Below are 12874 nucleotides of genomic sequence, written 5' to 3'. Positions count from 1 at the left end.
ATGATGATCTCCACTTTTTCAAACCCGCAGTTTAGTAAATATATCCCCTGGTCTCTGTGTTATAAGAGAAATGAATACATGCTCTGCTGAATATTTACATATAAATATATGGTAATGGCAGGTAAAGATTCACTTACCAAAGGTTTATTACCTGGGCAGACAAGTGTTTATATCCCAAACATATTTACATGCCTCTGCTGTTTTTTCCCCTGAATCATTTTATAGTATGTCTCCTTGTTATTGTCATTTATTGCTCAAGGATCACATTTGAATATTGTAAATGAATCCCTATTCCTTGAAATGTAAAGTCTGTTGCTATGTTGGTACACTATAATAAATGGACTGAAGTTTGACATGCAGTTGTGTTGCTATTTTCTTTTACAGGCACTTCAGCACAGGACCTTATCTCTTAGTACAGCACAGCATACGCTGATAGTTCTCAGTTATTCTGAGTGCTCCAGACTTTCTTAATGTCAGCCTCCCATTCTTACAGCAGATTAAAGCAGTGGTAATTACTCCCCCTCTATTAGCAAGCAGTAGTGCTGACCTGAGCAGTGCAGAAAAGACACAGACAATCCTTAATCTGTTTACTTTAAATTAACCAGCAGGACTGGCCCACCCTTTTTGTAAGGTTCTCCAAACATCCAGAGAAGCAACCTGATGGGATCCAACAGTGCACTAAACTTATTTCTTTCTTTTCTTGGATTCCCTCCTCCCGTACTGCCTGCTCCTCCCATAGCATTCAGTCTCCTGCTGGCTCCGTCTGCCTTCACAAACCACCACTTAGACTTTGCTAGGGAAAGAGTAAAGACACATCAAAACCTCCAGAAAAGAAACCGCAGGACTTATCCACCGCTTCGTCCTCACACACTCTTCAAAGCTCTTCAGCCATGATAGGCTTCAGCTGATATCCAGAGAGCCACCAGGGTGCCCGAGAAAGGGACATCTTTTCCAAAGAAGTAGATGCACTAGTTTTATTTAATGGTATTTTATTTATGAACTCCCCTCTGGATAGAAGTGCAGGTGCTATAAAGTTTTCCCTACAAATCCAGGGGAAATGAATGTTTTCTTAAAAAACAAGACGGGTTCCACGCTCCTGTGTGGCTATTTGTTATTGAGGTCCATCCTGGCCGACTTCACTTTAGACAATGAGGTCCACTCCAGTTTTATCCAAAGGAGGTTGCGGAGTCAGGAGCGCAGGGAGATGCAGAGGGAGATCTTGTCCATTTTGGGTCTGCCGCACAGACCAAGACCCCATTTATATGGAAAACAGAACTCCGCTCCAATGTTTATGCTGGATTTGTATAATGCAATGACCATAGAAGAAGAGGAGACTGAAGGGTTCTCTTATCCGTACAAGCCAATCTTCACCACACAGGGTCCACCACTTGCCAGTCAACAGGACAGCAACTTTCTCAATGATGCTGATATGGTTATGAGTTTTGTCAACTTAGGTGAGTACCCTCCACTATTATTTTTTTCTAAAAGGATCAGGGACCTATACAGCATTGCTTTCAAAATGTACTTGGGAACTAAGCGGTTGAGAATATTGAGGATGAATTAAATTGTGATGTTTTTAATCAGTACCAATGGTTATTGGGCCACAAAAGCAATGTCTGTGTTAAGGGAATAGGTCAGACCACAACATAAAACAATGTTGACCTTTTAAATAACAATTTAAAACTTGCATAGCAATTATTTTATAAGCTCTTCTCCATACACTGCCTCTCCCAATCACTGCATGTAACACACACAGGGTTGTGCGTGTAGTCTGTCTAGGTACGTTGTTTCAGGTGCATGTGTCTTCTTGAGGCACCGTCCCAGCAATTTCTTGGGATTGTACATGATCCGACAGGTTTCGGCTCTGCTTTGAAGTAACAATTACTGTACAGGATGAGAGGGGAGCAGGAAGCTCTGAGCCCAGCAGAGTTCAAAGCACAGCCCTCAGTGATTCACCCTGCAACATGAAGCGCAAATGGACACAGTCCCATTAGGCGGCATAATAACATCCTTCAAGCTGCCTGCCAGACCCCTTCCATGCTGGAGAGGCGACTCCTGTTTAAAGAAAAAGGCATTAGGCAGGTAGCATAAAATGCACAAGCTGGTAAACTAGAAGGCAATTGTGTCATTGGGAAGTATTCAGAAAGAGTAGTGGATACATTGGACAGCCTCTAACTTTGCATGTGTGTAACTACAGTGTTGTGTTATAGCTCATTGTAAACAAGTGTGGGGAATAAAAATAAAGGGTAACATTTTACAGCAGATAGAAAAAGTCTTAATGAACTTTACATGGATAGCTTGACTGTATTATTGTAAGATATGCAAACATTTATACAAGTAAACAAATACATTAAATAAAACGCAACAGAAGCCAGTTGATTGGCAAACTGTTACGTTGTTTCTGAACTACAATCTTAAAAGTGCCCCTAAATGCTATGATTTTGAAAGCCAATTAATTTCCCATCTTTTCTCAATCAATACTTGCTTGGGATGTATCAGATATGAATCAGAATGGATGGTAAATCCACTCGGATGATGACCGCATGTATGCAGTCATCGTCCAACATTGCTAACAGTACCATGTCAGCAGGGCCATCTTAACAACATTATGGCCCCCCGGCCAAAGCAGTGCACCATGGCCCCTACCTATATATATATATATATATATATATATATATATATATATATATATATATATATATATATATATATATGTAAAGAGAAAGATTGAGAGAGATATATATATATATATATATATATATATATATATATATATATATATATATATATGATATATATTTGCAGGATTTTTTTTGTACAGGATTATTTATTCTAATTAAGAGCCCTGCCTATGGAGCCCCCTTGCCTGTGGGGCTTCCGGGCACCTGCCCATCGTGCCCAGTGGAAAATATGGCCCTGCATGTCAGATCTGGCCAGTAAACCTGGATGCCAAACACCCAAGTTGTTTAGTTTTGGCCATGGTGAGAGATTAGTGGTTTTGAAAATTCATTCACAGTTTTCTTGTTGCGGATTATGGTTTGTAGAATTAGATTGCTATTTAAAGGCTTGCTCACATCAATGATGTTTTAAAGTAAAGACACAGAAGATACATTAAAAAAAATTAGGTGTCCTTCATGCATTGGCCAGGATATTATTTAATTGCATGGAGGTGAAACCTGCTTTAACACAAGTGTGTTGGCAAAAGGCAAAGACACTGTACTGTCAATAAGAAGGTGTGAATAGTGATGTAGAAATAAATATATTGTATTCTCCATGCATTTTTCGTGCATCCAAATAGGTTATAAATCAGATAATAACTGCATAAAGGTGAATAAGCCCTCAGTGTTTGTCATTTTGATTTATAGCACACACAGTTTTACTCAGTGCTGTAGAATTTTCTTCTAGGCTTCGTTTCCCTGCCCAGAAGAGCTTATTACCTAATTTCTGAAAGGGTAGTGGATGCTCGCCACATACTCCCAGCAGATGTAATGGGAAAACCAACAGTACAAAAATGTGAATATGCCTGGGATTAACACAGGTCTCTCCTGAGGCTAAAATGGGCAGATGAGAGGGACCAATCTGTCTTTTTCTGCAGTCAATAATCCATGTTTCTATGCTTTGGTATTTGGGATGCAAAGTGAACTTGGGATTTAAATTCAAGCAGCTCTTACTGCTAGTCAGTGCCTTTCAGGGGGGTTCCAAACCACCTTTAACCACTGAATTTGTCCTTGTTTGTGGAGACAAAAACTTGCATTTGTTTACGTTGTGTAGATTTGTTTCTGAAATTCTTGACTGCTGAATGTTCTTAATGCAATTATTTCATTTTCAAATTTCCCCAAATTGCACTTTGCCAGTGGTGTCACTCCTTTTCAACCTCTGTCTGCTGATGAGTCAGTGTTGATGTAACCCTTACCGGTAAAACAAATATAATTTTTTTTTCGAAATGGTGACATAACAAAGCTGAGTTGAACTTGATTTCAGGTTTTCCTTTTAACAGTGCATTTTATAGTGTTAGTGTTCAAGAAGTTGTAATAATCATTACTTTAAATTATAGATAGAATTATAGATAGAAAACCAGTTTCAAAGATGCTCTATATGTGGAGAAATAATCATCTAGCTGGCATAGCCTGCTGGGACCTGTAGTTCTACAACAGTTGGAGAGCTAATATATATACGATCAGTAAATTCCTTACTGACTTAATATTGCTATAATTTACACTAGGGGGAGCTTTATCCTATATATTACAACATTTATTTCAGAAGCACCTCATGCAGCCTTAATATTTTGTACAAGCTCACCTCTTTGTCTGTCTTACCCAGTTTGTTTATTAGTTTACTATGTTTGTCCCCAATTGTAAAGCGCTACAGAATATGTTGGTGCTATGTAAATAAATGATGATGATGATGATGAACTCGTGCTTACATTAACAGATAATTTGTTTTTGTGCATTTCTCACTCTGTGCCAAGTGGAGGCGCTGTAATTGTAGATGGAGGTATAAATCCTAGTATTGTTTTTTTTTTTTTTACCTCTTGTGAGCTCACAGCAATAGGGCATGTTCAGGCTAAATGCAATGTCAGAACCACTGGTGAAAACCAGAAAATAAAGAACCATTTATCTCTCAGATCGCAATCGTACATGGGGTTTGGAGGCTGTCGTGAGCACATGATAGATACTGTCTATGGCATATTATTGCTGTCCATATAGATAGAACAGGTATCATTGCAAAGTGATAAAGGTGTCTCTATGCTGAGCTGTTTTCCTGGTTGTTGTCTTGCATTGCATTCAGAAAACGAAAACTTGCGTGGACAAGCACAGTGATTACTTTAGTTACGTCTGGTACCATATTATCCATTTAAACAGTTGTAAGATGATTTCAAGTCACAGAAAACTGAAATAAAAATATATAAATAATATATTTTAATGGGTAATTTCATAGCTATTTCAAGCTTTCGGAGTGCCAAGGATTACTTCTAGCATCTGCCTTTATAGAACGCATACTATCACTGCTTGTACACATTTGTCCAGATAAAAATATTATTTTTTGCTCAGGTTACAATGTACTGGATACTGAAAATGTACCTGGTGGTTATGAATCCATTTTTATTTCAATATTAGAAACAATGTTATTTAATGTAGTAAACGGAGTAACACCATATTGTACATCAGGGTTTTTAAACCCAGGGTTGGACTCAAAACATGTCATTATAACTTTTAAGATCCTGTTAATAAACCAGTTCTGGACTGCCCACTAATAAATTGGGTTATTTACAAGCATCTCCACCTTAAATGTATTTTCCCTTTAATCCAATATACTTTTGAGAGAACCTTATTTTGATATAATACACACGTGATACGAATATATTTTTACATTCATGTAATAATATACATGTAAAGAGTGAACTATGATGTCATTGCTTGTAATCATTCGTTGAGTGCTGGGGGTAAATGTATCAAGCTGCGAGTTTCCGGAGGGTTTGAAAAGTGGAGGTGTTGCCTATAGCAACCAATCAGATTCTATCTATCATTCTATATCATTCTATAGAATGTACTAAATAAATGATAGCTAGAATCTGATTGGTTGCTAACATCTCCACTTTTCAAACCCGACGGAAACTCGCAGCTTGATACATTTACCCCCTGATGTTTTCACAGTGTTTATTAAGAAAATGTATGTATTGTAAATTGTATTCTACTTCTAGCTTGTGACAGCAGAGCCCACATTCCTCCTGCTTCCCTGACACACAATACTGGTTATTATTTGCTATACTGTACAATATAAGAAGAGTTATACTATAATGTGCTGTTAGCCAGCAGCCTGAGCTTGATTGTAGATATAAGGTAAGTATGGATTGATACTAATGTTAAGGTAGGTAATCTATGAAGTGGAGTGAAAAAATAAGAGGGAAAATTAAAGTGAAGATCTCTATAGAATGGTGATACATTATTGGTACCTAAGTAAACGAGTGCTTGGTAAATGAGGAAATACAACATTTTGGATAAAGTTTACCATGTTCTCATGTAAATCTCTGCATATTAGCCTGATGTCGGTGTCAACCGATAAAGATCTGCATGCCCGAGAATGATTCAAATTATTTTTTAGACATGTTAGAGAATCGGTATAGCAAATGAACGCTATCTACTTGTGTTTAATGACTGCCCTATCAGTCCCAAAATTTAGACTCATTAAAGGTATATTGGTAGTTACGGCTTCTGTCTACAACCACTTCTTCTGAAAAGCTGTTCCAAATATTCAGCTAAATATGAGACAGCCTTGAAGACTTATCCTAGAAAGTGTTCCTGAGTAAATTGTTCCATGTAACTAGTCTGCAGAGCAGCCTGAGAATTGCTGCTGTGAGCAGCAGTAAAGAGGTTAATTAGCAATGTGACAGGAGCCTCCCAGCGATGGATGACAGTAAGTGTTTCCTTCCTCTGCCAAAAAAAGAACTATATTACAGGTCTAATATACCTGTCCCAGTACGGGCTGGGATGGACCGGACCCTGTCCCAGTGCGGGCTCGGATGGATCGGACCCTGTCCCAGTGCGGGCTGGCATGGACCGGACCCTGTCCCAGTGCGGGCTGGGATGGACCGGACCCTGTCCCAGTGCGGGCTGGGATGGACCGGACCCTGTCCCAGTGCGGGCTGGGATGGATCGGACCCTGTCCCATTGCGGGCTGGGATGGACTGGACCCTGTCACAGTGCGGGCTGGGATGGATCGGACCCTGTCCCATTGCGGGCTGGGGTGGATCGGACCCTGTCCCAGTGCGGGCTGGGATGGACCGGACCCTGTCCCAGTGCGGGCTGGGATGGACCGGACCCTGTCCCAGTGCGGGCTGGGATGCACTGGACCCTGTCCCAGTGTGGGCTGGGATGGACTGGACCCTGTCGCTGTATTGAATAGAGTGAACCTTTGTGCTTTTATTTTGCAATTAAACAGAATATAATAGAATTGACTATTTGAGAGGCTTGGGTTTAAAAATGATGGCTTAGTTATTAATAGTACTTTGCCAATCCTGTTCTATGATCTCTTTGCCTTTATGTACTCAAGGAATTAGGCCACATCCACTGTGTGATTTCTCGCTTAACAATGTCCTACAAAAAACAAGTTATCTAGAAGTCATTTAGAAACACTTACAAATCTCTTCTGCATGGTTATTTAGCTATTAGCTAACTTTAGGCTACTATTATATTATCATTTTAAGCCTTGTATGGTTCTCTTCAAGCTCCTTAAAGGGACATTCAGGAAGTTTGGTATATATACAACAAGCATTCAATGGGCATAAAAATATTTATTTTAAATATCTAATAACATAATATTTTCCATAGTTTTTCTTTCCTCTAAAGCTTCAGTGGGTCTAAAGTGAAGTTAAGTGACTACCTACTAATAACAAAAAATTTAAGCTACACATTATTTAAGGGTAATCGGAAGATTCTACATCCTAAATCTTTCACACTGAACGAGAGAGTGCTCAGCTCATTCTGACTGGATTGGTGATTCCATGTAACTGGAGGTTATTTTGGTACATAATTATACGTCCCATCCAGTTCGTTTTAAGGGTTGGTTGACTGAGATATAGTAGGAGTAAAAGCACACAGTTATATTGTAGTCCTGCTGCTGTTACTTAATATATCAGATCTCCAACCCCCAAATGAATAGGTAGATGAAGATATTTGAATTTCTGAATATGTACATACTGTAATCAGGAGGAAAGCAGTAAAGGCAGAATGGCCCCGTGCTACAGAACGGCTGTCCACTGTAGTCTAGAGTGAGAATGGCTGCCTGCCGCAGTCTGGAATGAGAATGACCGCCTGCTGCAATCTGGAATGAGAATGGCCGCCTGCCGCAGTCAGGAGTGTGACAATGATAAATGATGGATGCAGGGGCATGCTTTAGTGTGCGTCTTATTTATTAACATTTGCTTATACAGCACCAGCTTACTCCACATTGCTCTACAGCTGTGAACAAACAGTAATAATACAACTGAGTACTAAAAGACAGACAAAGAGGTAAGAGGATCCTTAAGCAGCCAATTTATATAGGGAAAAGGAAGTGCCACATACTGCATATTGGTCCATTCAGATTGTAAGGGAGAAGTGCTTAGATGGCTATGTGATCCAAACACACAGCAATATTGGCTTGGCGGTCAGAGGGTTGTATGAGTATAGAAGGGGAATAAATGTAAGCTTGAGTGAACTGTGCAGATGGGTGTTAATCTGGTGCAATAGCCTAAGGAGGTTTAGAAAGGAATTTGATAAGCTTGCCTGAAGAGGTGGGTTCTTAGGGCAGGTTTGGAGTCTAGAGGAAAGTCTTGTATGAAGGAGGGAATTTCACAGAGTGGTGCAGCAAAAAAAAGTTCTATAATCAGGAATGGGAGGAAGCAATGAGAGGCACATATCTCGGGGAGAGCGGTGGGGTTGAGTTGGGGGATATTTTGAAACAAGTGAGGAGATGTATGTTGGTGCAGTGCAGTTTTTTTTATGGCCTTTTATGTTAGTAGAAGTATTTTATACTGGATTCAGTAAAATATAGGCAAACTATATAGGGACTGACAGACAGTAGAAATACATTTTGCGAGGAACATTATTCTTGCTGCTGTGTTCAAAATAGACTGTTGGGGTAAAAAGGTTAGGGGAAGACCAGTAAGAAGGTAACTGCAATCATCAATGCAGGAGATAATGAGTGCATGAATTAAACTTTCTTGAGATATTTTCATATTCTGGAGATATTTCTTACATGCAGATAAAAGGATGTGAATACAGATTGAATGTGGTGAACAAAAGACAGTGAGTCAAGGATGTCAGCAAATTTGGATGCATGTTGTTGCCAGGACAAGAATGAGTGTAGCAGTGTTGAGGGAGGAAGGGAGGTGAGTGGGTGTGTGCTGTTTTGAGTTGGGGGTGAAGAGTGGAAAGGGCATATGCCACAGTTTTGAGATGTCAGGAGGAGAATAGAAGTTTTCTGTCAGTAGAACAAGTATGAGCATATGCTGCAGTTTAGGTGATTGCCAGGAGGAGAAAAGGGAAGCTGGCTGGAAAATAGGCTGATGCTGCAGTTGATATTGACATCAGGAGACAAATATAATATTCTTGTTCTGTATTTTTGTAGGGTATTGTGCTATGTTGGAAGAGGCTAATAAGTTATTGCACAGATAATATCCATACTCTGCCCCCTGGTGCCAGTCATCCTCTGGAGCTGTCACACATTCCTGCTAGACAGTTTGTTACTGTAAATCCCATATTACATTGATTGTACTTTACAGCCACATAACAATACAACTCCTGATCCCAGGGATCAGCAGAGCACAATGACATGTCCTCTGAATAACAGGAGGTTTATTTAGTTCTATTGGGCTGATAGTTAGAGAATGACAGAGGATGTAATCTATGGATTACATCAGGCTCTTCTGTTTGAGCAAAGAAAGCAGGACGTCTGTTGTGATTTGTTCTAACATGTCTTGTCTTTACCCAGGAGCCAGCAGCTCTGCATGACACAAAGGTGACTATATAACTATGGTTGTTACAGAGACTTTTTTTTCTTTAAATGAACATATATTAAAAAACAAAAAAACAATTAAACATTTCACCACTAGGGGCACTGTTCTATCAGCTTTTGTAATATATTGTTCATGGTAATTTTGACAAAGTGATGCCGTTTTAGGGAATATATGGTATATTGTTCACAGTAATTTGCCCACTACAAGCACTGTTGGAGTCTATGGTATATTAGCCAAGGATAATTTGCCCACTAGGGAAATCGTTCTATTAGGGTCTGCGAGGTAGCTTTACTAAAACTTCTAACAAAAAGAAAAGTGGAGGTGTTACCCATACCAAGCAATCAGATTCTATCATTTTCTACAATGTATTAGGTAATCTATAGATAGAATCTGATTGATTGCTGTGGGCAACACTTCCACTTTTCTTTTTAGATTTTTTTTAGTAAATCATCATCATCGGCTATTTATATAGCGCCACTAATTCTTTAGCGCTGTACAGAGAACTCACATCAGTCCCTGCTCCATTGGAGTTTACAGTCTAAATTCTGTAACAGACAGACAGAGAGACTAGAGTCCATTTTAATAGCCAATTAACCTACTAGTGTGTTTTTGGAGTGTGGGAGGAAACCCACGCAAACATGGGGAGAGCATACACACTCCACACAAATAAGGCTAGTAGTCGGGAATTTAACTCATAACCCAGCGCTGTGAGGCAGATGTGCTAACCACTAAGCCACCATGCTACCTTAAATCTATCCCTGTATCTTGTCTATTCTAATTAGCTACTATGGGCACTGTGCTTTTGGACTCTGATATATTGTCTATGGTAATTTAGCTACTATGGACACTGTGCTCTTGGGAGTCTATATTATTGTCTATAGTAATAGACGAGCTGGTATTAATATGAATGATTAAATATATATCTCTATAAAGCAATGCATAATATGGTGGCGCTATATAAGCAGACAATAATAATAATATGGTAATTTTGCCACTAGAGGCATTGTTTTATTGTATATGGTATACAATCTATGGTAAATTGGCCACTTGGAGCACTATTCTATTGAAGTTGATAGTACCCCTATATTAATAATTTTTGTTAGACAATATATAAAGAAAATTTCACTAGGGCAGCTGAGCGATGCTCAGCTTTTTAGTGATAATGGCTGGCAGTGGTAAGAGGAGTCTTACCTCTTGCCAAACCAATCCTGGGATCTACTATGCATGCGACAGTCGCCATGCTGGCTCAGCATGCGCACTGGAACTGGAATCCCAGACTTTGGCTTTTAGTTCCACATTCTATAATATTATTCATGTTAAAAAATAAATTAAACAAATAGAAAAATAGCAATTGGAAATTTGAGGATAGTAGTGGTACTTGTACCATCGCTGTCTTCCCCATGCATTGAATAGTGAAGCATCATAGGAGGCCCACGAGGACGGCTACCACCAGCATCCTGCAAAAACATGAGATTTAGGCCATATCTCCCTTTGATAAATAAACCCTTTAGTCACTAGGGACACTGTTCTATTGAAATCTATAGTATATTGTCTATGGTAATTTAGTCACTAGGAACATTATGTTCTTGTAGTCTGTGGTATTTAATTTTAGTTTTGCCAACAAAGCTGTATAGCATCTGCTATTCATATGCAGTGAAATGTTATACTGAATATTTAAAATAAAATAAAAAATATCTATCTATCTATCTATCTATCTATCTATCTATCTATCTATCTATCTATCTATCTATCTATCTACCTATCTATCCTTTGTAAGAATACAATTGATTCAAGATCAGAAGACCATTGGATGAATTTTGTTGCAGTGTTAAGTTCAGGTATGGATCATCTGCTCAATCTTAAAGCAGATGAATACAATGTGAATTTACTTGGTTGATATTGTAAGTTTTATATGTTTATAATGCGTATTTTTTGATAAAGTCTTTAAATATAAAATATAAATTAAATAATAAAGTAATATATATTAAAATATACAATATTAAGAATGGTGTGTACATTAAGTTTCAAATTTAATGTAAAATCAATGTGTATTTCCTAATACTATTATTTATTTCCTAAAAGTTATTTGTTTATAAATAAGATAGTTTTATCAATATATAATAATATACACTATATAATGATTTGCAAGTAGCAAGAGCCATCCATTGTTTAGTTTCTGTTTTTTGTAATAGCCATTTATGTGGTTACAAAGGAGTCTGGTTCAGTGCATACCCCACATATAAAATACGGTATATAGCTATGCATATATTTAATGGTGTTTTATGTACAGTGGATATGAAAAGTATTCACCTCATTGGCATTTTATTTTCTTAGATAATTTAATTAAATGGGGTTTTGTTTTTTGTGTTTTTTTTCATTATTTTTAGTTTTTATTTTAGAGATTCGTACCACTAAACACAACATACAGTATAATGTCATATAAAAAAAACTAAAGCTCTTAAAAATATAATGAATGATTACATAAGTATTCATTTATCCTACCCCTTTTCCATCCCTCCTCTTGGAGTAATTAATTCTTGGTAGAAGCACCTTTAGCTGCAGTCAGGGGCGGATTGGGAACTTAAAGTGGCCCTGGAAAATATTATTGAAGTGTCCTCATATGGGTGGAACCAAAATAACTGTAGGTGGGGCCAACACAAAAGTAGGCAGAATTTAGAACATCTGGAAGGTGGTTGTAGTAACATTTAGGAAAACCTAGATGTGATGACATTACACACTGGGTCATCTCTAAAGCAATGCAGGGCAAAAGCTGCCAGTCCTGTACTATAAAATTACATGAATCCTTTTACATTATATGTGACTGGTTTATGCCTCTGTGCTCTAACTTGTTTAGTTGCCTACTAACACATCCTTCCAAAATCCCCTTCATAGAAATATACCTGACTTTGTTTAATAAGTTTAACTATTACGAAACATGTTGGCACAATCGTATTTGATCAGTCTGCCAGATGCAGCATAGATCGTATTTGATCAGTCTGCCAGAGCAGCATATGAGCACCTCACCGCACTGTGTTTCCTTGACATCATGAAATGCAAACTACCTGTTAAATCTCTCTATATATAATATATAAATATGTGTACCGTGTGTTTCAAAAATGCATTAATAATAATCTTTATAATAAATGGCTGTCCAGGTGCAATAATCACAAAGGTGAAATAGCATCTACAAGAAATTACTTCTTTTGTAATAATTGTGTATGAGCCCTAAATGTGCCCTGTGATTGGGAGTGGTTTGAATTAACAATGCAGGGAGGGTTGACAGACAATGGCATAAGTAAAGGGGAGAGCTATTTCAAGTTTTTGCTGGTGATAAGTGCAAGGGTGGCTGGCATAGTGATCTGAAAATGGGACCAGTCC

General features: G+C 38.3%; 1 protein-coding gene across 3 annotated transcripts in view; it reads left to right on the top strand.

The window, feature by feature from the left end:
- Window positions 1-671: 671 nt before the first annotated feature.
- The window catches only part of BMP7 (bone morphogenetic protein 7), a 97383-nt gene continuing 85180 nt past the window's right edge, over window positions 672-12874 (top strand). For 2 of the 3 annotated variants that reach the window (XM_075176487.1, XM_075176486.1), the window contains exon 1: window positions 672-1454. In XM_075176487.1, coding sequence (XP_075032588.1) covers window positions 1058-1454 — 397 coding nt within the window. In that variant the 5' untranslated portion in view covers window positions 672-1057. The remainder of the gene's footprint in view (window positions 1455-12874) is intronic. The other variant, XM_075176485.1, reaches the window with a different exon arrangement.

Source organism: Mixophyes fleayi, chromosome 6 (assembly GCF_038048845.1).
Source record: "Mixophyes fleayi isolate aMixFle1 chromosome 6, aMixFle1.hap1, whole genome shotgun sequence".
Taxonomy (NCBI): Eukaryota; Metazoa; Chordata; class Amphibia; order Anura; family Limnodynastidae; genus Mixophyes; species Mixophyes fleayi.
The sequence above is the reverse complement of the archived record's forward strand: the minus strand, read 5'-3'. Positions and strand labels throughout refer to the sequence as shown.